The sequence below is a fragment of the Filicampus tigris genome, chromosome 8, assembly GCF_054856515.1.
Source record: "Filicampus tigris isolate MCC_2025a chromosome 8, RoL_Ftig_1.0, whole genome shotgun sequence".
Taxonomy (NCBI): Eukaryota; Metazoa; Chordata; class Actinopteri; order Syngnathiformes; family Syngnathidae; genus Filicampus; species Filicampus tigris.
The window spans coordinates 7386257-7412635 of NC_141224.1; the positions used below are offsets into that span (position 1 = coordinate 7386257).

Sequence of the window (26379 nt, forward strand, 5' to 3'; positions counted from 1 at the left end):
TTATTTCCAAAATGATGTAGTAGTGAGGCAGAAAACTGTCACATCCAAGATACTGTACCTCGACTCGGACCGCGAGCCGTCTGGTGGAACGCATATTGTTTCCATTGAGCTTCAATGTGAACAGAATGTTACAAGGATTTGTTGCTTGCTTGTGTGTGTGTGTGTGCGCGCGCGTATGTATGTGTGTGGGGAGGGAGTACAACATGTTGTGTGTGAGACTGTCGTAAAGGTGAAAACAATCTTCCATTGACATTCTCCTGTGTCCGACCGTCTCCTGTTCTACTCCATTGTTGAACGATGTGCTGTTTTGTTAATTTTGTCTTTTTTTTTTTTTCCCCTCCAAAACCACCCGCGCACGCTCTTATTGCAGCCCTCGTGGTTTGTAGAAAGATCAGCGAAACGGTCGGCTACAGGAGATGGAAAAGAGGGATGGGGGGAGAGAGAGACTGTTTTTTTTTTTTTTGTTGTTTGTTTGTTGATATAAATAAATAAACTCATTAATAAAGTGATGAAACGGTCGGCGTCTCCGCACGTTCGTGTTTTAATTGCGAGCCGGTGATCAAGGTGCCGATCATGTCACTGCGTTCGCACTATCACCGTGGGAACACTGACATGATTGGTGCCTGTGTGTTAATCATCTCACGTTGATGGGGACAAAAGGGAATGTGAGGAAAATGTCATGTCAATTTGTTCAAGGCCCAACTTTTGTGCAGGCATAAAGAGAAAATTTAACTGGGATAGGCTCCAACTCAGATGCAACCCTAATCCTAAATCCCTAATGAAAGTGGATGGATGGGATTAAGTGAATTCGATTCAAACTACTATTGAGACATGTTTAACATCCTTGGTTGTCGTACAACTGAGAAATTAACCACAGTATAAAGAAACTATAAGTCAAATTACTCACCCTTTGAAAGTTAACCAGTGTACAGAGAAACTAAAACAACCCAACATTTGGGAATTCACCACTAATTGGAGCAACACTACTCACCTTTCCAAGTTAGTCATTCTATAATAGAAGTAAAGTTACGTGCCCTTTACACAGATATTAATGGAGAGGTAACTGAAAGATGTTTGCAGAGCAATACTGTCGCCCAGTGGCCTTTTATAGGTATTGCTGGCTGGGTGTCGTATGATTTGGGAAAGTTAATGTTCGTAATTGATGACAAAACATCAAAGCATACAACTTTGCGTAATTTATATACAGCTGCATGTCAAATGATATCGTACAAAAGTTCTAATTGGGTGAAACGCAAATACTACTTCGTGAAAGGAAACAATTTTTCAGAAGGCCAATTCCCATGCACCTAATTTCATTGTAGTTAAAACCGTTTTAATTGGCTATTATGCCACATTCACATTTGTTGGGAGAGAGAGAAAGAAATGTGAGAGAAATATCTTATCTGTCGAATGAGTTTCACTTTTTTGAATATCACAAATGAAATACTTTTCCTTGATATTCTAATTCGTTGGAGTGCACCCTCTCTATCCTTTAACAATTCCCCCCATGTTGAAGTGACCTTGATAACCTTGAAAGGCACTGGAAACTGGTATCCTTCTCTGTTTTCATCACCCAACAACAACAAAAAAAGCCTAAGAAAATGCAGAACATACTAAAATGGAAATTTGGAGTGTTTGACTTTTGAGGTTGTAGTTTGTGTGGCACATCATTACTAGCTGCACAAGAGAGCACACAACCGCCACAATTCTGCACTGATGTCTGTGTACTTCCCTGCCAATCAAACCGAAGCATTATTCAAATTTTAGATACATTCAGCGCAAGTGCACTTAAAGAAATGGGCCACAGACAGTGAGGCTTCAGCCTACATAGGAAATGCATGGATATTTAACTAAGACCTAACTCTCACACACTGTCCCAAGGCTATCATTTTTCATTCACAGAAGACTTTTCTGTAAAGGAATAGTAGGTTTTAATGAAGTCTCAGGGTTTGCAGGATCATTCTCCATCCTTTGTAGAATATTTATAGGCATTGGCAGTGTGCTTGCATTTTTTTTTTTTTTTTTTATAGCGACTTTTCAGTGCTTGCCATAATTTGTTCTTTTAAGCCCTGGCGGGTTGTTCGGCTATTCTTCAACTTCAATTTAAATCAAGCAGATGAAAAGCTTGGGTATGGGTGTGCTTGGAGTTTGTTTTGAATTAAAAGATGCATGCGCAGCTACAGTCTCGCATTGAGTCATTTTATGAGTTAAGTGAACAACCGGGAAACCCGGAAAGAGCTGAAATAATAGAATCCATGACCTAAAACAAACCTCCCATCGAGTTTGAAGACAGATTTAATCCTGGACAGATTGTACCTAAGGAGAGTTGCTGATGGAATCCTCCTGGTTCTTGAAACTCAAAAGTGACGGCACTTGAGGCAGGAAGACTGATGGAATACACTTGGTGACTGCACCTAAGGGGGAGGGGGGTAGCTGATAGTCCCTGAGAGTGGATGAGTCCATCGCAAGATTTCACGCGGGGGCAGGCGGATTGAGATTGCTTCCGGAGCGAGAAACACTGATGGAATCCTCTGAGAGTCTGACTATTTGAGTTGGGTAAACTAGTTTTCCTGGAGATTGCACCTATGGGGTAGTCCGACAGAATCTGCATGGGATTTGGACTGATGGAGTTAGTTTAGCAATTTCACCTAAGGGATCATGTGGGAAAATGAAATCCCTCCTGTTGGGGATTAATGAAATGACGCCCAAGACTGCACCAGGGGATGGGCACACTTACGTAATTCCTCCTGGAGACTGCACTAGGCATGTAGACCCCTCAAATACTGCATGAGAGATGGAACCTCTCAAGGAGTTGGTAGACTGATGAAATTCACAAGAGATTTTACCCTAGGTGAGCAAATCTGCTGGTGTCCTTGACACGGCACCCTTCCTAGCGGAAACCGCCACCATAACCTAAGTGATGGAATTCCCCAAGAGGTGTCAAAGGACAGGTCGAATGACGGTATCCCTCCTGAGGACTGCATTCGAGGTGGAAAGACTACTGAAATCCTCCCAAGAGATTGCACCTCAGTTGAAGGAGGCAGATTGATATTAACCCACCTGTACGATAGCACCTTTGGTGAAGTGGACGGATTCCTATGGAGACTACATCTGAGAGGCAATCGTCTGTTGAATCCCAACAGGATTATGTACCTTTGGGGCAATCCAATGAATCCCACCAGTAGAGTACACCTGATGGTCTCCCACCTGGAGGCTGCACCTGGGGGTAGGTGTAGTCAATGAATCCTCCTAAATACCGTCTTAGCAGGACAGTTTTTCCATCCATCCCGAGACCTGCGTCTGAAAGGAAAGCAAACAGACTCTCCCAAAACTGCAACTAATGGCGGTAGTCTGATGGAATCCCTTCATGAGTGACTACACTGGAGGCATAGGAGGAATGATCAAATACTTCGAGACTTCACTTGAGGAAGGCAGTCTAAGGCTATCCTTCTTGAAACCTGTCGGTGAATTGAGAGAATCCCTCCTGGAAAATTGCACCTGAGAGGACTCGGACTGAATCACAGAGAGATGCCCCTGAGGAGGGCTGTCTAGGCATCCATCCTGAGATCTGCACCAGAGGATAGCCTTGATTGATAGAAACCCTCCTCGAGATTGCATCTGGGTGGTTAAATCCTTCCAGTGGGTGGTTAAATCCTTCCAGAGTCTGCACCGGAGGTGAGCTGTCTGGGTTTCCTTCCTGAGCACTTCAGCAGAAGGGAAGTGATTCTCCAAGAGACTGCACCTTAGCAAGGCAGTGTAGTTATCCTTTCTGAGATCTGCACCTGAAGACAGCCTTCTGTAGGAATCCTCCTGGGAACTTGCGTGACTATGGACCCTGCATTTTATTTTGTATTTCTACAAAGCTCACGTCACTAGAAAATGTCCCTCCAGTTTCTTCAGACAGTGTGAACTTGATTCTTGTTCCAGTGACAGTAGGTTGAATGATTGTCAGTCTGCGCTCTCATTGAATGACAACCAATCCAGGGTAGACTGCCATTCGCCCACAGTCAGCTGGGATGTACTTCATCTTCTCCGCAACCCTGGACAGGTGAAGTGCTAAAATGTGGATTTATGGATCCATTTCAACAGTAATGATTGTGTGATGAAAACGTTTGGCTGGTGACTGCACAAAAAGGCAAACCATTGCCTTTGTTAAGGTACACAGAAACATTTGGTTTGCTGATCAGCAAAAAATCTTGAAAAGGTGCTGGCTCCACACTTATTTGTATCACTTCCAAGTTGCTGACGTGATTTTTCCTTTCCCACCCATCAGGACAATATTGACTGTCCCTTGTGACTTTACTGACACTTTATACAGGCACAGTGGTTTTATTCAATCTCTCACTATTGTTTATCAACCAGGCCGACACTTAGCAAATTGGTGGTGGAGCGAGCGCAGCCAGCTTCCATTGTGCCGCATTAACTATTATATTTACAGAGTGGCGAGTCAATCGAAGCGTGCCCTCGGACGCCCTGCCAACAGACCGGAGGATGAGCAACTCCTACCAGACTGCTGAACCAGACGACAAATTGGTATTAAAGATCTGGCTTGTGGCCAGATGGGCCACTGCCACTCTCAGCATCCGCCACCACACATAGTGGAATAACCTTGAAGGAAAAACATTAGCGTGATGAAGCTCCAGGAGGGTCCGTCTCAATACTGTATGTCTTGCCCCTACTTCCTCTTTTCTACCTGCTGTGCTCTTTTCTCAACGTTGTGTATTAGTAATGTAGTGTGTGAATTCAATGTCCAGAAAGCTCCCGACTACCATTGGAGGTCTTGTAATGATGTGGAACCATGTTTGGCTTCCTGCTGATGATCAGCCGTGTGCATTAAGGTGTATTCGAAAATACATATTTTGAAGACACCTGACTGACCCTGGAGAGAAAACAAGGTTTGTGTTGACTCAACACTCAATTAACTGTAACTATTCACACTCACATTCATACCTATGAACATTAGAGTCCTCACTAAACTTAACATGTTTGCTTTTTTTGGAATGCGGGAGAAAGTCGGAGTACTTAGAGGAAACTTACACAAACCCCACCCAGCCGAGATTTGAACGCAGAACATTTTACTTTGTGGATGTTGCACACTTTATGCACCACAGTTCCACCCTCTTTAATCCATATTCATTTTCCGTTCTGCCTGTCCTCACTAGAGTCAAAGGTGACCTAGCTGACTTTTGGCAAGAAGTGGGTAAGAGCTTGGTTCGCAGGTCACATATAGCCAAACCAGTATTCATATTTTTTCACACCTATAGACAATTTAGTCTTGGTCTTCAATGAAACGGGTAATATACACGCAAACCCCACGTCTGAGTTGTGATTCGAACCCAGATTCTTGAATTTGAGTTTGTAAAGGGAGAATCTCTGGTTCAGTGTTGCACATTTGTGGCTGAGATTTTTCATTTCATTTTCATTGTTATTGTTTATTTGAAAGGGACAATCACATAAAATGCATGCAAACATATATAGAACTCTAATGAGTACAGGGTTGACTGGATTAAAGACATTTTTCAGATGATTTTTGAAAGTATATGTGGGGAATTCTCTTATTGCACGGGGGATTTTATTCCAGATATTACAGCACTAACAAGATGTTTTCTATCCCCTTTTTTGTCCCAGTTTATATTAAAATTGGTTATAAAAGTTAGCTAATTGGGCAGTAGGATTTTGATATATACAGAACACTGTAAAGAACACACAGTATTTGTGGAGGATTAGAGAGGCTAATTCATGAATGGGTCGGGCGGCACGAGGACAAACGTTTAATTTAGCATGTGCATTTAGAAAAAAACAAGAGTCAGCAAAGAGTGTGCTAGCGAGCACATAAATACTGTATGTTCTTTGTACAAAAGAATGAAAAAGTTCCGCGCACACCAGACTTCATTAAAACCTACTGTGCTTTTACAGCGGAGTCTTGTCTGAATTTCAAATTACGGCCTCGAGGTAGTCTGAGTGTGTGCGAGAAAGAAATTGTTAGTGCTTAAATATCCATGCACTCTAGATGTGTGAATGTGCGCTGAGCTTTGTTAAAAATTCCCCATAGAAAGGTTAAAGACCAGTGAAGGTCAGAAATATTGTAAAAGCTCTCCTGATTTGCAGCCCCATTAGAAGTCTCTTTAAAAATGTTTTTAAAAAAAACCTTAAAGGTCTACTTTGTATTCAGCAGCATTTATTTTTCTTGTTGGAGAAAGTAAAGAGCACAACTTCTATGTTAAAGCATAACCCTAGTAGCATCAAATTTAGGCACAGTAGCACGTCACTGTTTAAAAAAAAAAAAAATTCAGCTCCCGAAGCCAGTTTTACTGAGCAATATGAAATTTGATAGTTGTTAAAACAACTCACTGATATATCCAGGGTAAATGTGTGATTAACTGACGGAAGCGCTCATGCAGGAAAAAGCAATTAGATTGGTGCTGGATCAGCGCTAGTCCCGCCCACTGAATTTGATGGGACAGAATGACAGATTGTGCAATTAATTTCATGATGCACAGCGGAACAAGAGTGCCAAAATGAAATAGATAATTAAGTATATATATAAATAATAAAGTATATCTTCAAATAAATAACATATTGAAATAAATACTGGCATAAATATTTAAATCAGTAACTAAAAATAAAAATACAGTATACTGTATTGAAATAACGATTGAAATAAATACATATTGGCAGTTAAAAATAGTGACATAAATACAGTATTTAAATAAGTAAATGAATATTGAAATAATAAATACTTCATGTCATGACCCATTTTGTGAATTTGGTATGTATTTATTTAATTTTGGTCCTCCATAAAGTACAGGATTTTTCCCCGAACAATTTATTCCGAACATGCATAGAAATGAGTACATAATAATACAGCATCTTATGAGGGAACAACAGCAACCTTAAGAACATCAATACAGAAGAAAAACAGCAAAACGGTTAGAAATAATCAATACAACATACAGTTGGTCATAACTTGCCTGCTTACACATGTTCAAAAAGGAGTAGGAGAATGTATACATTTATTTATTCCGACGCTACCCGTATATTGATTTCACTGTTATTTTCCAGTATGTAGTATTATTCATACCTACACTATACATAAAAATACTATACAGAATATGCCTGTTTACATCTTGTTACAATATACACTATTAAATTACCAGTATGTACCTATCCATAATTTATTATTATTTTTAAAATTTATATATCATTAACCCATAAGTACAAGTTATTTTCCAGCTAAGTATATATATATTTTCACAAGGATCTGTACTTCTCCGTGCGACCCTAGTACAGAGAAAGGATGGAGGGATGTGTTCTTGCATTTCAGTACACAGTGTGAGCACTTCTGCCACCTTGAACAAAATGTAACTTGTACAATAAGCGGACAACGTTTCCGCCATGCTTTCGCGCGGTCTTCTCCACCAAATGTCAGTGTCGGCAAACGCCATTGGCGGACTGGCTGGCTCCTCCCGAGCAAATCAGCGCCGCGCTTCTTCCAACGAAGATCTGACTGAACTTGTTGTCCTATTTCCCATTCTAGCCTCGACGTCAAAACGTAACGACAAGCCGCGGTGAGTTAGTCGACTTTTATTCAATTGTATTCGACACTTTTAGGTCTACGCTCCATACCCTGTGTGTTAATAAATATACATATCACCGGGGTGGCGACGGCGATACTTAGCTTTCAGACTATCGCCGCCATTATACCACCGAAGAAGGGTATCCCGCCCTCCGTCTTAAGTGTTCTCTTCTTCTTCTTCTCCTTCGTTTGCTTCTTCTTCTCCGTTTTCTTCTTCTCCTTCGCCTTGATAGTAGAACGTCGACGAGGAAGCAAAAGTGGTCTAGGTGGTTTAGGGAATGAGTGATGTTAACCGGTTGGGATGATTCAACATGTCCGAAGACGAGGCCGTTTCGTTAGCTTTTGGAGCTATCTAGCTGCCACGCCGTTAGCTCTTGTTACAGGCCGGGCGGCCATTTAGCTCAACTGTCCCGTGTCCACAGGGCGTACATGGCGACTACTGCTAAGTTAGCCGCCTAGCTGCTAGCCGGTGTCGAACGTATTACCTTTCTATGAACAAATTGAACCCCTCCCTACTAATATTCGATATTCGCCTTTTAATAGAGTGCGGAGTTTTGGACGTTTAGTAGGCTAGAAGAGGGAAGTGTCGAGCCTTTGAAATGGTGTGTGGCCGTTACGTAAAGGCCCACGCACACAGAAAGTTAGGCCGATGGCTTTGTTATAATCGATCGGCTTTTAACTACAAATTACGTTGAACAAACGACAGCGTTCATTTAGATTTGGGAATAGCTTGATCGACGAATATGGGCAGCTGTTGTGCGTTATATGAGGAAGCATGTCATTTGTTTGAAGCCAACATATACCAAATTATTTGAATAACTGGTTCCTAAACAGAGGGGGACAATTTTACCTTATACTACCTGTTTTCTTTTTGCACATACTCGATTTTTTTTGCCCCCGAATTTCTCAAAGTCGGGTTATTGAAAAGACGAATTCAAATCTGCAGTCTTTGTGGAGTTTGCATGTTCTCCCGTATGCTTGGGTTGGTAATAGTCTCTCAAACTGTCAAAACCATTATTTAACCAGAGAACAACCCATTGAGACAAAGTTCTATTTCTCATGGGTGCTCTGGCCAAGAAGGTGGAGCACAGTCATGTCATAACAATATGTATACATAAAAGAACATACATCCATCAATTCATTTTCTGAATCGCTTATCATCACACAGTATACACAAACAAATAGTACGCCGTCAAACAGAAATCTACTGTTGATAGACTACCATACATCCAGAATGGACAGTAGTAAATACCTGTCTAACGTACAAAATGCAAGCACAATGAAACAGCAGCAGTCTAGCACATAATGCCAGTCCCTCTCTTTGGAATGACCTCCGCTTTATTGAATGACTCCCTTAAAACACATTTTTATTATATGGCTTTTGAACCAGTATTTTTTGAGTGTTGTATGATGTTACTGTTTTTATGTTATTAATTGCTTTAACTGTTTTTTTTTGTGTAATTCTATGCACATCACTTCGTATGCAGCGTTGGTTGTTTTTAAAGTGCTCTATAAATAAAATTGAGTTTAGTAATAAATTAAAGTCAATCTGCAAAGAAAAGTATTATATGGCAGAGCAGGAGCAACTTGTATCAAGAAACCCAGCAACCTTTAGTTTAAAACTGTGAGAGTGACTAGTGAGGCCAGTTTAAGTCCACGCCGACGTTCAAAACACACGTTCAGTTCATTGAAAACTAAATTGTCCAAATGTGTGGATGCAAGTGTGAATGATTTTGTCTTAAATGCCAATAGATGGACTGACAACGCAGTTAGCTGGAACAGACTCCAGTGCACCATGATCCTAATGAGGATAAGGGGTATAGAAAATGAATGGATTGATGAAGTGCTTTTGTTCTTGTTTAAATTTGTATTTTTTTCAAAAAGTGTAATTAAAGGCACATAACACAATAGACAGTCTCAAATTACTGTTTGAACATAAACTGTATTTAAAAAACCAAGGTCAAATCTTAATCCCTGTTTTACCTCACACAACCCCAGCATGTGAACCATTTTTTTTGTGGTTATTAAAAGCAAATTGCAACACAATAATGTAGTCACTTAAATTACTGTTAGAATCCTTGACTTTCTCTATTAAGTCCTTTTAGCCTTGTTTTTATCATCAGTTGTGGCCTGAAATGAGTGTCTCCCCCAAAACCCTTCCCGCTTTCACAAATGTACCCATTAGACTTCAGGACTGTCTTTAGTTACTAAAGCAGGTTGTTAACAGCCATTTAGGTGAGGCGCTTACAGGCCTCGCAGGTTTAGCAGGACAATGTTGTTATAACCGACACAAAGCACTCATGGAATCCTGCAAAGAGGAATGCAAATCCCGCAAAAGCCAAGCCAGAAAAGCCATCGTAGCGAGCCTATTGTCTGTTACGATGACGGAAGCACTGAGTCCAAGCCAAAAAGCTCTGGAACAACAAAAAAATGTCACCGCAAAAATATAACTGGGGGCAGGGAGAATTGGTGTTGCTTTAAGGAAGTGACCTTGAATGCAGTATACGGTGACATCATACAACTTCCTGGCACTTCGGTCGGCCATCAGGACAGGACAATGTTTGCACCAGAAGCACATTCACAACACACACAGGAAACCATGTAATAGCTTTTACGTTGAAAGCTAATCTTTTTTCGTTGCAGCACATCCATCTTTATTGGTTGCATTACTGATGTGGTCTTGTCTACTGCAGGGAGCCATGGAGACTCAATCGGTGTACATGTGCTTCCCCTGCTACAAGGAGTTCAACACACTGGAAGAGGTGCTCAAGCACCAGATGACATGCACGGCCGAGGAGGACCAGGCTGACTCGTCCCGCATCACGCCCGTTGTCGTGCCGGTGCTCCAAACACAGGTAATAAATGCTAGCTGGTTTTGTAGTGACAGGCCATCCATGCGTTTGGTACCTGGGTTCCCCCCCGGGATTAATGCATGCCACTGTGCCACATACATCATCTGGAGAGGTACAAGATCAATATTTGAAAATATGATGCAAATATTTCAACTAAAATTCAGCGTACTCACCAGAGCTGTTGAATATTAAATGTATTAATATGCACAGATTGCTACAGGTGGGTTTTGCTAGTTGAAGTTGGCTGAAACAAGTTGAGCTCTGACTTTTGCCGTGATTTACCCTTTAAGCCACCACAGATTTCCTCGCAACCTTAAATTTATTGATGTTTTCGTGTCTTCCTCTGCCCCCAAATAATGCTTTCCTTGACACCGTAGTGCATGAAAACACTACATCGAAAGGAAAAAAAATAATTTTAAAAATTAACTCTAAAGCTACTAATAACATGTATATGCATATTTTAGTAAAATAATGAATAAATCAGATGAACATTTCTTAGTTGAGTTTGTGTTTTTTTTCCATGTAATAAATAAATAAAATTTCTCACACACGATGCTGTACTCGTCTCATTGAAAAAAAGATACTGTGGCATGTAAATCGTGAAGAAGAAATGATAGCATCTCTACCTTACATTTCTTGAACATCATCTTCTCATCTCAGTGCAGTCAATTATCTAAAGAGCTAATTATCATCAGCTGCGGCAGGTCTGGCTACTCTGTCTCAAACGCACAATTTTGGCGCTCGAACGGAGTAGTCATTTCACTGGAGCAATACCGGGACAGAACCTCTCTAGTCTTCTTTTTTTTTTTTTTTTTTTTTTTTCTCCCCCCCTCAAGCGTATTGGGCTGCATAATCTGCTGCGGGCTCAAGTGCAGACTGCAGACTTTGCTCTGTGTTGATGCAACGAACTTCTCATGATGAATACTCACTAGCCGCCGCTTAAAACACCGTTGGATTTCAATTACGACGTGCACACCGGAGCACAGGGCTCATTCTCGCCCGTTTCACGCGTAGCTAATGAATACACGGATGTCATACTTAAACCTAAACAGTAAAGGGTAAACCGCACTATCCATTCCGAATATCATGCCACGGCATCACATGCAAAGAGCCCATCAACTGATAGGAGTAAATTAATACAATTTCATGGAAGTAATGTTAAAATTGAGCTTGTTTAGCTTGTTAGATTGGCCTCATTCATAACAACATGTGGCTGTGGTTACAGTTGTACTTTAAAGATTGCATTTTTTTTTCTATTACAGATCATTTAAACATAAGGGCTCCCTCAGGGTGTTATCCAATGTCGAGTTGTACAGGTGAAGAAACGTGACCTCTGCAAAATACTTTCTCATTTGGCTCTTTTGACACATAATGAACATTAACTGCCGATGGAAGATTCCTACGTTTTTGGAAGTGTCTTCTTTGGTGACATCACAAAAAGTGCTATGAAAATGCCATAGAAAAGGTGAGAAGAAAATCGACGCAAGGGTCCCAGTCGGTCTGCTGATTAATCATTTAAAAAAAAAATCCCTTAATGGTATCATTTACCTGCAGCTGAGCACTAAACGCAGAGCATGTTTGCCACAATTTGTAGGCCACGCGACGGGTTCATTTTGTGCTCAAAATTGATTAGCTCAGCAGGACCGGTAAGGCTGAACAATATTCTCTCCGAGCACAGATTGTATCTCTGTCGATGTTAGAAACGTGGAGTTTTACAGAAAAGTCAATTATGGACCTCTAGCAGATCATTTGTTGTATATTAGAGTCCAACATATTTTGTTTAATGATATTTTTCTCATAGCAAATAATAAATTTAAATTATGTGTTACATCATAATAAAACCACCCAGTAATGGCAGTGTTTAATGATACATTTAACTATAAACTATAAAGAAAGATTAATCCCAATATAATAACACTAAATACAATTAAAATAAAGTGAAATAGCTCAACCTTTTTATGGTGGGTGGACGGGGTGGGGGGGGTACAGACATCGATACTCACTGATTTGCTGTTGCTGATGTTTTGAGATGAGTTTGACCCCGTTGCGTCACATTTTCCCAAACAATCCTTTTTAGGGGCTGCGGTGTATAGTGAACCCCCATTATTTGCGGAGGATAAGGGGCCGAGCTACGAACAGCGAACATCTTCAAATAAATGACGCCCCTCCAAAAGTGTTTTGTGCTTGTGAAGAGATGCCGCAAGATGGCTGCAAAGCACTTATAAGGGAGAGAAATTAGCCCACTATACATAATCTACTAGTCAAAATAACACACTAGCACAAACTGACTTGACATCATACATGGGCAAACTAATATGCAAACTAGCACTTTAACATAAACACTATTAAGTCATTAAACTCACTGATAAATGTTAGGCAACAAAAGGCAAACTATAACGACAAAGTAGGTTCCATGGGCTATTAGTAGTTGTTGCATGGCAAGAGAAACATAAAGTATTCGCTTTTACACCAGGTGCATTCAAGGACTGCCAACAAAACGGGACATCTCATAGACATGAACATAAGCTAAAATGAATTGAACCAAACAATAATAAGACTCCACCACATGGTGTTACAGTCAATTACTTTAGCCCGAGCACAAAAACTACAAATCCAAGATATCCAGCAGCTTATGGAGGGCAGACTCCCAAAAAGACACATGAATTTGCAAATGCTGAACCATGAAAATGCGTAGGTTGACTGATGCACTTTTCTGCCTTTATTGAATATCGGGAGAAGAGTACTTGCACGAACACAGACTCGCTAGTGAGACACCCCACCCCACCAGGCCCCGCCTTTTTAAAGCTTGCATGTATTGAAAACGTTTATTAAATGTGTTTAAACAAAACATATGCAGGGGTGAAAATGTTTAGAGTTTCTATATATCAAAAAACAGGCTTTCACTGTATGTCCCCTTTAAAACACTGTGATGATTAAAACCTCCGTCACATTATATAAGCATATAAATGATAACCGATTGGTCTGAAATTGCCGTCATGGAGACAAAACCGAACCATTTAGAAAAAGTTGAAGTCCTAAGTTCAGTTTTTCAAACTATGACCTTGCAAGTGGCACTTGATCTCGTGTCTGGAAAAAGGTTCCATATCGGCGAGATGGCAATCGATGTGGCGGGGCTTCGGAACAGGCGGCCACGGCCGGTAATGAGGTCACCGAGCAGACTGACGCCCGAGATGCTCCCTTCGCACACGCGCTATCTGCCCAGGCCGTCTGAATCACTCCAGTAATGAACTCTCCTGCTCTAGATCATCCATCTTCATCCTCCACTTTTTTCCGTTTTTGTATCACGGAGACAGCCGTGTTAATTGATGACTGAAAGGCGTATGGAGTTGTGGCAACTGTATTGCTGTTGTCTTGTCCTGGGGTAATTTGCCAGCCGCACGTACCCTGCTACATGGAGCCGCTAAGCCCCGTAAGCTTTGACATAACACAGCGGTCCCACTCCATTAGCACTAATTTGTGTGTTTTATTAAATGACGTTGCCGAATAACAACAGCTGTTAATGTTTTCATTGGATAAAGAGAGCGTTTACGTTGATGTTCAGTGCGTGTAATTTAGATCCGACCGAGGCAGCTGTAATTGTAGTGCCCTGGCAAAGTGCAGAACAACTTTTATGATTTATGATACCATTTATGTATTTTGCGGAGTAGAAGCTCAACAACCCAGTTTAAAAGTGTTGTAATAGGTTTAAATGTGTTCAAATAATTAGTGTCCCCTCGCTACTTCATGGTTCCGTTATTGCGGCTTCACTCTTTCGCAGGTTTTTTATTTGTGACCATAAGTTCATCTTTTGCGGGTGTATTTCACTAGTTTGTGTTTTGTCTTGCTATTTTCATTGCATTCAAACATTTTATTTTATTTTTTTCCCCCTTCGTGGGGAAATTTGTGTTTCAAAAACCAAGACAATGAATATTAAAGCCCCCCCCAAAACGTTCGGAAATACGCTCTCCAAGCGCACTGCTTCACTCAAGACTGTTTGGAAACTCAGAACGTTTTTCTAATGTGCCGTTCGGTGCCCTAAAAACAGAGTACCGCAGCCCAGTGTGTCAGGCAGTACAAGAAAAATAAACAGTTGAAGCACCAGCTACTGATTATAGGCTGCGTTCCGCTGAATATCTACGTTAAAAGTTTTTCTTTTTAGTTTAAAATGGCTTCCTTTAACTAGAATCCCTCATCGCATTGTAACCAAAGGTACAATCCTTGTAGATGAAGACGCCTTTTGTCGTAATAATTCGCAATGATCTTCATTTTACCTGTAACAGTGACACGAAAGTTGTATGCTCTTTTTATTCTGCAACCAAAAGTATCATTTAGCTATCATCTGTTGTCTTTTCCTTTCTCCCTCATCCACGTGTGTCTGCAGCCGTCGCTAACAGAGGAGGCCATCGTGCCGCAAATCCAATTGCAACTGGAGTCGCTGTCCGCACAGCCTGTCGATAATGCAGCGCAGGAGCCTGACACTGCGGCCCAAGAGGCCGAGCTCAACGAAGATCAGCTGCTGGACCAGCCCCGAATCCTCTACCAGTGCGGGGACTGCGAGGAGCTCTTCAAGAGCCTGGATCAATGGCAGCATCACCGCAAAGAAGGTGCCTGCCTGAGGGCCGTCGTCGTGGGCGGGTCGGACGCCGAGCCGCAGTCCAGTTGTCAGCCCGAGGATCCTCAGCCCGTCGCCGAGGGTGACGCCAGTGACACCAAGTCCGACCAAGCGGAGGGTTCGGGAGGCAATAAGGAACAGCAGCAAGTCGCCGAGGCTCCGGCGGGCGACGGTTCCGGACAGGCGGCTCCTGAGGTGATCACGCTGTCGTCCGCGCTGGAAGAGTCGTCTCCCAGGAGGAGAGGAGCGGTGAAGAAGCCCAAGCCCGATCCCGTGCTGTTGTGCGTGGACTGCGGCTCCTGTTTCGGCCTCGTCTCCGAGCTGGTGGCCCACCGCAAGACGCACGGCTTCGAGGAGGCCCTGCACCACTGCACCGTGTGCGGCGAGAGCTTCCTTAACACCACCCTCTTCCTCTACCACCGCAAGCAACACCGGCAAAAAGGCGAGGGAAGCACCACGGTGGCGAGCAGCCTGTCGGAGAAAACCTACCCGCAGAGCAGCGCGGCAGACGGGCAGGAGACAGACGGCGCTCCGTCCTCCTCTTCGGCGCAGCCCGCCGAGCTCTTCCTGTGCCTCCAGTGCGGCGGCAGCTTCAACACCGCCGCCGTGCTGGCCGCGCATCGCAAGGGGATGCACGACCTGCACACGCCGCTCCACTCGTGCGCCTACTGCACCGAGACCTTCATGAACACCACCCAGTACTTGTACCATCGCAGGCAGCACCGCGTTCTGGAGTGCGGGCCCATAGATGAAGCGGAGACGGGCGACGAGATGGCTCCCTCTGTGGAGGAGGCGCAGAGCTCAAAGCGTCCGGCTTCATTGCTCACCGCTGCCAACGAGTCGGATGCGCCCGCCCCAAAGAGGAGCAGGCCCGTTTACAGGATCATTAGCAAAGGTAAAGTAGACATATACACATATACCGATTTTTAACTGGTATTTGAAACCACAAATAGACGATAATTGCCGCTTCAAGAGTGCTACGCTCCTTGCAGGGTCTTCTTTCGACCCAACAGTTACATTTAGGCTGTGTTCCGATTTATTCATTTTTTCCATCGCTATATAGAGATTTTTATTATAGTGAACTCTTTACTGTGGCTCACTCTACAGTCAAATTAAAAATAGTTTTCAAACATTACTTGACACCACGGGATAATTGTTCAAGATAATTTTCAGACATTCGATAATCGCTGATGGAAAATGTGGTTAAATTTGGTGCGGTAGCCTGTGCATGCGTTCTGTGCCCTGCTAAAATCCACAGGTCTCGCCTTGAGGTTAAAAGCAACATTATTTCTCTGTACAGGAAACAAGGATTCAAGCACTAAAGAAGAAGCGGAGGGCGTAGTTGCAGTGACCGTGGACACCGCAAACCTCCCGCCACCTGCCAAGCTGCTGCAGGACTGGTCCCGCACCGCTCTGCCCCACGTGTGCCCCTACTGCGGCAAAACCTTCACTAGGCGTGTCTTCCTGCGAACGCATGTCTATAGCCACACCGGAGAAAAGCTCTTCACCTGCAAGGTGTCCATCCAAATCGGTTACTGCGCTAGGGTAGTGTGCTAACATAACGCTGACATCGTGCCTTGTTGTTGTTGTTGTTGTGCAGATGTGTTCGAAGTCCTTCACCAACTCACAGAGCCTGCTGCGTCACACCATGACTCACAGCGGAAACAGGCCCTTCTGCTGCGACGTGTGCGGCAAAGACTTCACGCAGGCCGCCACTCTGAAGAGGCACCAGCTCATTCACACCTCGGACCAGCCTCGCCGCAAGCGCGGACGCAAACCGGTACCCCTTTTTTGCCGTTTAAATAAAAGGCAGACGTTAGCCTCTTTTAACCGAATGCAAATCTGTACCGTTTCTAGCGTTGGTTGTCTATAACGAAAACGGTTTCGATCGATTCTAGTGCAGTTGTACCTTGATTTTTATTTTGTTTTTTTTTTTTTGGCTTTGTGTTGTGCACAGTGGGGACTTAAAAAGCTTCCTCTCGCTCAGGGGTGGGCAATTCATTTTCCAAAGGGGCCATGTCAGAAAATTGAACAGTTGCAAAAATAATCATTATTTGCAGCTGTATTATGACTAACCTGCAATTGACATGAACTTGAACCTGAATCAGCCTCAGAAGTGTGTATCAAACTAGTATTCTTTTCCATTAATCAGTACCTAAGAAGTTGCACTCAGTTTGAAAAAGCTTGTGAAGTTGCACTCAGTTTGAAAAAGCTTGTGAATACAGCACCACTCCCTCTTCTGTAATACTGCTTGATTGTTTATTTGGCTTTGTTTAATCATTACGCAATATCAAATATATTTTTAAGCCGATTAATCCATGGAGTCATTGATCGAATGATCGATTCAAAATATTCTACAGTGGCAGCCCTACTGTGCATTTGACATTTTATTTTAACTTGATAAAGACTTCTGGCGGAAGACTGTGGCCTGGCGAAATGTGGCCCAGGTCTGCTCTTCCTCTTTTGTAATGCATCATTTTTCTTTAGCCACTGAGAGATATTCTGTAGGTACTTGTCGCACTTCAATGGTGAAATGACTATTGCGTTGAAGGCTGAATAAAGAGTACTGCACAAGGGTTTACGACATTGCTTACTAATCTTTTTCTTCTGTTCTTTCTTACATTGTCCTTCACTGTATCCTTGACTACAGATGTGTGCCGCAGACGGTGACGGCGGCGATGGTCTCTTCTCGTGCCCCCTCTGTCCTTCACACTTTAACACAGAGGAACAGCTCAACCATCACAAGTAACTTCTTTTGTCTGTTTTGTTTAAGTAGATTTTTTTTTTCCCCGCCAAAAATAAATCATTTGAATTATTGGTACGTGAAACTCGCCAGCTAGCTTGAGACAAAACATTGGCGACCAAATTAAATTCATCTGATCAACACGGGATGAGATTTAGATGGACGCCCCTCTCTTCGCGGGTTGTGTAGCATTCGAGTCGCTTTGCTGGACCTTTAAGCTTTCTGAACACGGCGCGCGGCGGGTATCTTCTACGTCCTTGAGTTTCAGCCACGTATGATTGACAGACAAGCCAAGCAAATTAAGAGGACACAGGACAGGACGGAGGAAGTATGTACACCGTGTCCGTCTGTGTCTTTTGTTCTTGTGAATATGAGGTGAAATGGCTGATCGAGTCACCTCCAGCGCTTTTACGTTATGTGAGCATTGTAGCAGTCCTCATTTACCTTGATTAGACTACTTGTACTTAGAATATATTTAGGGCTCGATTTAAGACTGCATGTCAAGGGTGCAGTTGAGGTTTAGTGCTGACATTTACCATTTAGGAGACCCATATCCAATTGCATGGGCCGTGAATTTAATGTACATACATAATACATACACATTAAATCAGCAGTTAAACAACATGTTAGTGCAGTCAGAAACATTAGTCAGATGGATGATGTAAGTATGGTCATGAATATGAATTTTATTAAACATTTATATACTTTGTAGATTGGCCTGAAGTGACTCCACTCCCATTGCTTGTACTGTCATATTTGGAGCATATTTAAAACCTCTTTATAGAGTACAATAAACACCTAATAAGTCGGAAACCAAAATTATAACTGCAGAAAATTGCAAAAAGTGGTTGGAAATCTTTTTATGTTTTTTCTTCAAAAATAATAAAAGATATATATCACCATCAACTGTGTTTTGTAGTTATACCTACCCACCCGAGAGTTGGACTTTATCCAGGCGAATTACAATGAATTAGATAAGAGCACATTACCACCCCGATGCCACAAATGGTGCCAAAGCGATATTATTTTAGACACGGCTGTGGCCTGAGCACCAAAATAGCGAATAATGGAGGATTGGTTCAACTGCGAATCTGTGGAGATCCACGTTACTCCAGTGTCAGTGAAGGGCTGAGGAGCTAGTTCAAGCACTCCTCTCCCCCAATTGGATAAACACAATAATTTCAGTTTACGGTTGTTCCTTCATCTCCTGCCATTCAGAAACTCTTCCTAATGTCCCTCATTTAACAGGGGGTAGAAACTTTCTGCTAGTCTGTTGGCTAATTTTTCATGCATCCGAAAAGAAAAAAAACAACATCAAAAAAAGAGTGACTGTCATTCTCTTTGTTTTATCATCAGACTTCTCCACACCAGCAACCCGTTCCCCTGCCCGGATTGCGGGGAGGCGTTCAGTCGCAGGAAGGACCTTGACCTGCACTCACTCACCCATCAAGGTCAGCGCCCCCACGCCGCAACCGTTCACCCACGCAATTTGTATTGTCAGCGGGAACAAAGCACTCGAGCGGGAAAAGCTTTGCTTCGCCCGTGAGAGCTCCTATGTGCGCCTCTTGCTTGCGTCGTCTTCGCCCGTACGACGTTTTGTGTTTCCATTCGGGACTAAAAGATGAGGGATAAGCGCGCAACGAAAAATCAGTCACACCATAATGGAAGCCAATCAATTATGACTTTCTTATTAGTACAGCTCCCGGTGAATTACTATCGACTCGACAATAAATGCCCGCCCACCAAGCTGGCCTATCTTGTTTATTCCCAAACATGCATCCATCCGCGTTACACGGCCATCGTTGCGCCCATGCATGAGGTCAACAACTTTGCATTGATCCGCTACTCAAGTGGAATGGAACGGGAAAGCTTGGAGGTAAATGAAATGGGTCAGCATGCCGACACTTCATCTTAATTGGCGGGGGGGAGGGGGGTTGCGTTGAAGGCTCATTAGTTAAGCTTCACGAGTCTTGCACGAGGGAGGGGTCAGAGTCCTCGGCGACAGATGATTGAGGACATTGATCCCTTGATCAGCGCAGAGACATAGGGTGAGATTGTCCTTAATAAAGGTTTAATTGGTTGGTTCCCGAGGAAAAGGGGGGCTGGGTGGGCTGCATGTCCCTACTGCGGTAGAAAAGTACAGATGGTTAGCAGATTGCGAGCTGCTGGTGTGATGACCCCTTGATGTGGTGATGAACCATCAGCGTCAGTGTTTTTTTTGTTTTTGTTTTTTTTTACTCACCCCCTTCTTCCCCAGACACATTTTCACCCCAGCAGGGGGTCCAGTTGGCTTTGCCCAAATACACCCAGGACAGCAACTGATTAATTGACAAGCTGATCAGTAGAGACTCTGAGCATTGCAGCCTGGTCCGAGCGCGGATGTTTTCCGCACGCTTGGTGCCGTTGGCATAGCTGCTTAAAGTTGCATTGATAATGTGTTTGGGATCATGTGACCATTCAAGATGATCGATTTACTTACCGTGTTGAGAGAAGCTTAAACTGATCCCTTCCATCGTTTCGTTTTGTCCCGTTTGTGCTTGACTTTATGTTCTGGGGACCTGGCATTGTTAAAGGCAGGTGTAATCTTGCCAAAGCAGCACCGTGGACCCGTGTTTAAGGTAGCAAAAATTACGGACATTTTTAAAGTTAGACACTCTCAATGGAATTTATGGGAATAAATGGGATTTTATAAAATGGAAGGTTTGCACCTAACAGAGAACATAAATATATTTGGGGAAAATATAATTTTGCATAATCCTGACTAAAGTAAAAACATTTCATGGAAGTACCATGGTACATTGTCTTACAAATGTCCAAATTTTCAGTTTTACGAGTTACAAGTTGTCACTTGAGTGAAAAAAAAATGGAGCAATTAAGTTATTGTAATGCCCTCACACGGGTGTCTGCTTATGGTAAAACAAAATGTTCATATTTACAGCATGCTTGAATGTGATAGCTTTAAATTAAGGTAGGAGGTCCCCAGTTCACGACTGTTTGAAGGTTATGAACGGCGCGCAGTAAACTATTTTGCGCAGTTTTTAGGATTACGTTGTCGCACGGTATCAGAAGGCACAATCAATTACCGCCGGACTGATTTTTTTCATTGGTTTCAAATGTAACCTATACGTGTTTTTCATACAAATATTTACTGTAATTATGACAATTTACTTCTGCATTAGCGTAGGTTAGTGCTAGAATATAACCGCGTTCCGACTTGCATATATTCTGGTAACTCAGCCGCTGTAAGAATTGTATTGTATTCTCGTACTGTAAAACTGAAAAATGTGTTTTAATGTTCAGTTGGGGAAAAATGCCTCCCGCTAATTATTATTCTGGCCGGTTCCGTTTTTTTTTTTTGTTTTTGTTTTTTGGCCTGGAGTCAGAAGAACTCCCTTCATTTAGGAGCGAATGAAGTGGAAAAGTGTCGATGAGCCAATGTGACCTTTTCTCCCCGGAGAATGCGATGATACTGTCGTCGCTTATTAATACTCCTAAATTGAAATCTTTACGCTTCCTGAAATTCAAACACGAGATCATTACAGCTGCGCTGTTAAGATGGCGTCAAATCTCTCTCTCGGTGAGTCGAAGCAGGACTTCACTGGCGTCGCTCACATGTGGCCCAGTTAGTGTTTTACAAATGAACGCTAACGAACAGCGCTTGTACTTGCGTGTGCCACCTCCCCTCCATTGATTTTCTTTAGCACTTGTCCTCATTAGAGTTGCTGACTTTGGATGAGAAGCGAGGACCATCCTGCACTGGTTGTTTGCTCAGGGCCCATATAGGAAACAATCATTCAGGGTCACATTCAGACCTGTGAGCTATTTAGAGTCTTTAATCAACCTGAAATGCATGTTTTTGCAACGTGGGAGGAGGCTGAATTACCTTCTGAAAACGCACGCAAGCACAGGGAGAACATGCAAACTCCGCACAGGAGGGCCTGAGCCGACTTTGAGCCAAGCACCACTAGACTGCCAGGCAGATGTCCGAACCACTTGTTAAAGGTGCCACCCATGTGTCTCTCCGCCTTTCACTTCATAGGCCAATTTTTTCCTCCATTTCAGACAAGGAGCCCGTCGTCTGTCCCCACTGCTCCTCCCAGTTCATCAACGAGTCTGTGCTGGAAATCCACCAGCAGCGCTGCACCGGCTCTGAGGAGGAGAGGAACACCGGACGTGGGCGAGGACAAGGCCGAGGGCGCTCCACTGGACAGGTGAGCGTTACAGATCATGTTTCTTTCCCCTTTAGAAGGCAACTTTTTTCGTAACAATCGTTCAAGTGTAAACCGACGTTAGGCACGTGCCACGCGTAAAATTGGAAATGGAAGTGGAGAGAGAAGCTTGCTGAGGGCGAGTGAACTTCCTGCATGTGCGCTTTGTAACATTATCTGTGGCACTAGTGTAAAAAGAAGTTAACCGCACTGTAAAAAAACCCCTTTTTCTCCTATGCAGAAAAAGCTTGTAGGAAAGTTGAGCGCTTGTTTAGTTCCTGTGTCACGCTTGACATTCCGAACTTTCATACAGATAGAAAAAGAACAGCCTCTTCAGTATTGCACCGGATTTATTTTTAGCTTGCCCCCTCATGTCATTCACAATTGTTGCTGTACTATACTAAACAGCCGAGAAGCGTCAACAGAGGATTGCAATAAGTTATTTCCCAAAGTCGTCACGGCACTTCTGTTCTATTGTCGTCATAATACTGCCGTTAGTGTACACTTATGTGACGGCATCAAAAACAACCCCTCAAGCATAACATTCTTACCTGTTTACAAGTTAAAAAAAATGTTCATGGTATGCTAACATGATAGACAACATATAGAGAAAAGATAACTACTTGTGCCTGGGAGGTCTTTTTACATTAAGACAGAACATAGTTGATTTTGTATCTTATCTGAACATTTACTATTTTTTTATTTTTTTATTTCTGCCAACTGAGCAACCAGGACACAGATGTGTGCTACCGCTACGTCGCATTTCATGGTCATCTTCACACTTTTTGCCGTCTTTGCCATCACTGGTATATGTCTGTGGTGTCATCAAAATAAAAAAAAAAAACATTTGTAACTGCGTGATTTAAAAAAAAAAAAGAAAAAAAAGAGGAAAAAAAGTTCATCTTTATGAGAAAAACGACTATTTCTTCATCACAGCTGATTTTCTGTTAACAAAAAAAACCCCTCCCAAACATTTAGCATTTTTAACTGTTGTACAAGGGATGAAGTTAACCAATGTGTAAATAAGGCTTGATGATATGCCCTTGTGCACTAATTCAGCCGATGTGATCAAGGCATAGATTTGTCATGGAAGTGTAAACATAAGTTATTCTGTATATTAGTGTAATATACAATATATGTCATCAAAAATGTCATTGGAACAGCAAAACGTCTCGTAAAACGCCAGATCGTCCTGAAAGACCGAACTACTTCCCTCCCCAGATTGAGTGCGACCTGTGCGGCCACCGCTGCATGACCCAGGAGGGCCTGGACCTCCACCGCCTGTCCCACACCGGCCAGACGCCGCTCAAGTGCCCGGTGCGGCCCTGCCGCCGCCGTTTCATCTCCAACAGGGCCCTGGAGGAGCACGTGCTGGCCCACTGCCAAGGCAAAATGGGCAAGTCCAAGGGCCGAGTCCGCTTCGAGTGTGAGATCTGCTACAAAGGCTTCGCCTACAACTCCACCTTCCAAGTTCATATGAGGACTCACACCAACGAGAGGCCCTTCGAGGTGAGAAAATCATCCAAAAAAATCCTCTTTCCTTAGTCTTTGAGAAGCACCGCTTTTTCATTACCTACATCACAAACTGAAATCTAGCATTCACGGTCACACGCTACTCCCTGCTGTGACCATCTCACCACTTCTGGACCGGGGCCATTTGCACCGCGTATGTGTGCGCGCGTGTGTGTGTGTGTGTCCTGCGGGTGTTTCCTCCCTCGCTGTACTTGTGATTAATGGCCGGGCTGAATTAGGGCCCGTCAGCTCCCCTCTCTGCCTGTTACTATTCTGGGAAGCTCCCCCCCCCCCCCCCCCCGCTCCCCCCGCCCATGTTGGCCGCCCCCAACCCCACTGCCGACCCTCCATCTTTGCCGTGCCGGTGACATCAAGTCCACCCTGCGTGCGGCTCTGGAAATTGATTTCATGTTGGCAGCCACGCAGCATCTCTCTGGCCGTGCTCAAAGATGGATGTTAGATGGGAGAAGCAACATACAGGCCACCGTGTGGCTGAATATTATTTGAAGTTAGGCATACTTGGGGCTGACTGAGAGCAAACGCGCATTTCACCGGCAAACTTAAAGAAGAAATACAGAAGCCACAAAATGAACACTTGAGGTTTTGTGTAGTCATTCCACCCAGGCCCCGCCTTTTAAAGCCATACACCTAAAAGTAATAGTTACTACCTGTACCTCACACGAATATTATTCTGTTTAATAACGCAAAATACATTTTTTAGCTGATTAACTGACGGGATCATCGGGAGAATACTCGATTTTAAAATATTTGGTAACCGCAGTATCCTGTTCCTCTCACCAAAAGTCAGCTAGATCCGAAATGGGAGCAGTTGATTTTTTTTGGTTTGGTTTCCTTTTACACTCTCATCACAAATGTTGCATTTTCCTCTACCACCCTCACCCACCAGTGCACCACTTGCGGCAAATGCTTCCGCCAGCTGCCCCACCTGCAGGACCACGAGCGCATCCACAGCGGCGTGCGGCCCTTCTGCTGCTGGATCTGCGGCAAGAGCTTCAGCGTGGCGGCCCGCCTCACCGAGCACGCCCGCACCCACAGCGGCGAGAAGCCCTACCCGTGCCCCCACTGCCCCACCGCTTTCCGCTCACGCTCCAACCTGGACAAGCACATCCGGCAGCACGGCGACCAGGCCGCTCAGGCCGCCGAGGAGGTGGCCAGCGCCACCGAGGCGGCCCAGGTCCAGAAGGTGCTGGAAGGCGCCAAAGTGCTGTCCTCGCTAGCCGACGCTTCCGATGTCACCCAGGTGGAGGTGGACGACGACTGCAGCGGCATGCAGACCATCTACGTGCTGCAGGCGGGCGAGGGCAGCGGCGAGGCGGTCATGATCCCCGCCGAGGAGCTGAGCGGCATGGACGGAACCTCGCAAGTGGTCATCCTGCCCTCGTCCATGCTGGGAGCGCAGGGCATCACCATTCCCACCATCACCATGGATGGCAACGAGATCACCATGATGGACGGCTCGCAGTCCCCGCAGCACTCCATCGAGTTCATCGTGGAGGAGACCATATGAGCATGAAGCACGACTCTTGTTCCCGGGGCCAAGTTTCACCGTTAGATGTTTTTTTTCCTCCGCACAAATGCATTCCCCGGAGAAAATAACTGATATTCAACTTGTGGGCGAAAATTCAGATTCAACCTGAAATGCTTTATAACCATTACAGGTGCTATTGATTTGACCTTCTCTAAACATTTCATTAGACGTCCAACTGTTCAATGTTTCAGTGCTTTTTGCACAACTTGCTGTTCTCTAACAAGGAGCTGAATGGCAAAATTCACAACAGTAGTTTGATCCATGAACCAGCTCGTTTAGAATCGGTATTTAAAATGTATCTTCACCACGCTGTTCATATTTTTGAACATGATGACACCAAGACCACGTGGAACAATTGATTAACAAAATGGGATTTTCTCAGAGTGCAGTGGCCGCTGAGTTCAGAGTTGAGTGTCGTCAGCAGGTTGCAACGGCGGTTCAGAGAGACTGGAAAAGTCACAGACAGGCATAGAAATGGACTTCCTTGGAAATGTTCATTCTTCAACAACCTGTGAAACAATGACCAAAAGTTCATGAAGGTCAAATTGAGGCCACTTTTAAAGGTTATTATGCATTTTAGGATCATCCTTAAATTTCACCCAAATTCTCAATCGTTTTCGTGTGTTGTGTATCATATCTTTTTTTTTTTTTTTTTAAAGCCAGTTAGATTTGCAGCTTTACTCACCATGCCTTAAAATACATGTAACCCTTTAAAGATCCTTTAAGTGTCTACCGTCAATTTTTCCGAAAGTTTGTCCGCTTCCCTAAACTGTTGTAGAAGGATTAGCATTACTTTAAGATATTCTTCAGTCTAAATTTGGGAGTGTTTATTTTTTAACGTTTATTTAGTCTATAAAACAGAACGTGGTATCCTAAGAGGAAAGACTGCTGATCGTCTATCCATCATCAGTAGCAATGTGCACTTACTGTTTCAGTTGTTAGGCACACTTGAAGAAAAACGTAAAATTTGTGCTTTGTTACTGCATGCTTTGAATTCAAAATGTACTGCCACCTGGTGGACAAATGTAAGAATTAAAAGCGAAAGGTACCAGTCCAAATCGTACTCAATCTTAAAATAAAGGACTGCTTTAGCGTGATTTGGGATCAAAACGATTTTTTAATGGTATGGTTTTTTTTTCTCCCTTTCTTTTAAACCTATTTATTTGTAGCTTTTCCCTTTTGGGCTCCTTTAACAAGCTGATGACCATTAAAAATGTATCTCCCCTGGCAGTTGCAACCGATAGTCATTCAACACAGCCAAAATGCCTTGAAACGTGTGAAAAACAACGGAAAGGCACACAATGTCCCTGGGATAGCTTAAAGGTTA

At 43.4% G+C, this 26379-nt stretch overlaps 1 protein-coding gene across 3 annotated transcripts; it reads left to right on the forward strand.

Moving 5' to 3' along the window:
• The first annotated feature begins 7408 nt into the window (after window positions 1-7408).
• On the forward strand, window positions 7409-26165 carry znf574 (zinc finger protein 574). 3 transcript variants are annotated; one of them, XM_086039365.1, is made up of 10 exons: window positions 7409-7568; window positions 10270-10431; window positions 14810-15935; window positions 16341-16555; window positions 16641-16820; window positions 17691-17785; window positions 19140-19234; window positions 21846-21994; window positions 23213-23500; window positions 24411-26165. In XM_086039365.1, exons 2-10 carry the CDS (start codon window positions 10276-10278, stop codon window positions 25029-25031), a joined length of 2925 nt encoding a protein of 974 aa, XP_085895491.1. In that variant the 5' UTR covers window positions 7409-7568; window positions 10270-10275; the 3' UTR covers window positions 25032-26165. The 3 variants fall into 3 exon arrangements, with proteins under 3 accessions (XP_085895491.1, XP_085895492.1, XP_085895490.1); XM_086039366.1 differs by lacking the exon at window positions 7409-7568 and adding an exon at window positions 7732-10177; XM_086039364.1 differs by lacking the exon at window positions 7409-7568 and having other exon boundaries at window positions 7732-10431.
• The last annotated feature ends 214 nt before the right edge of the window (window positions 26166-26379 follow it).

What these genes read in the sequence shown, in the direction of transcription:
- znf574 (XM_086039364.1), top strand. Translation starts at nt 10,249, where the DNA reads ATGTGGTCTTGTCTACTGCAGGGAGCCATGGAGACTCAATCGGTGTAC. An exon ending in TGCCGGTGCTCCAAACACAG is followed by an intron (nt 10,432 to 14,809) that starts GTAATAAATGCT and finishes GTGTGTCTGCAG; the next exon opens with CCGTCGCTAACAGAGGAGGC. An exon ending in GCACTCACTCACCCATCAAG is followed by an intron (nt 19,235 to 21,845) that starts GTCAGCGCCCCC and finishes CCTCCATTTCAG; the next exon opens with ACAAGGAGCCCGTCGTCTGT.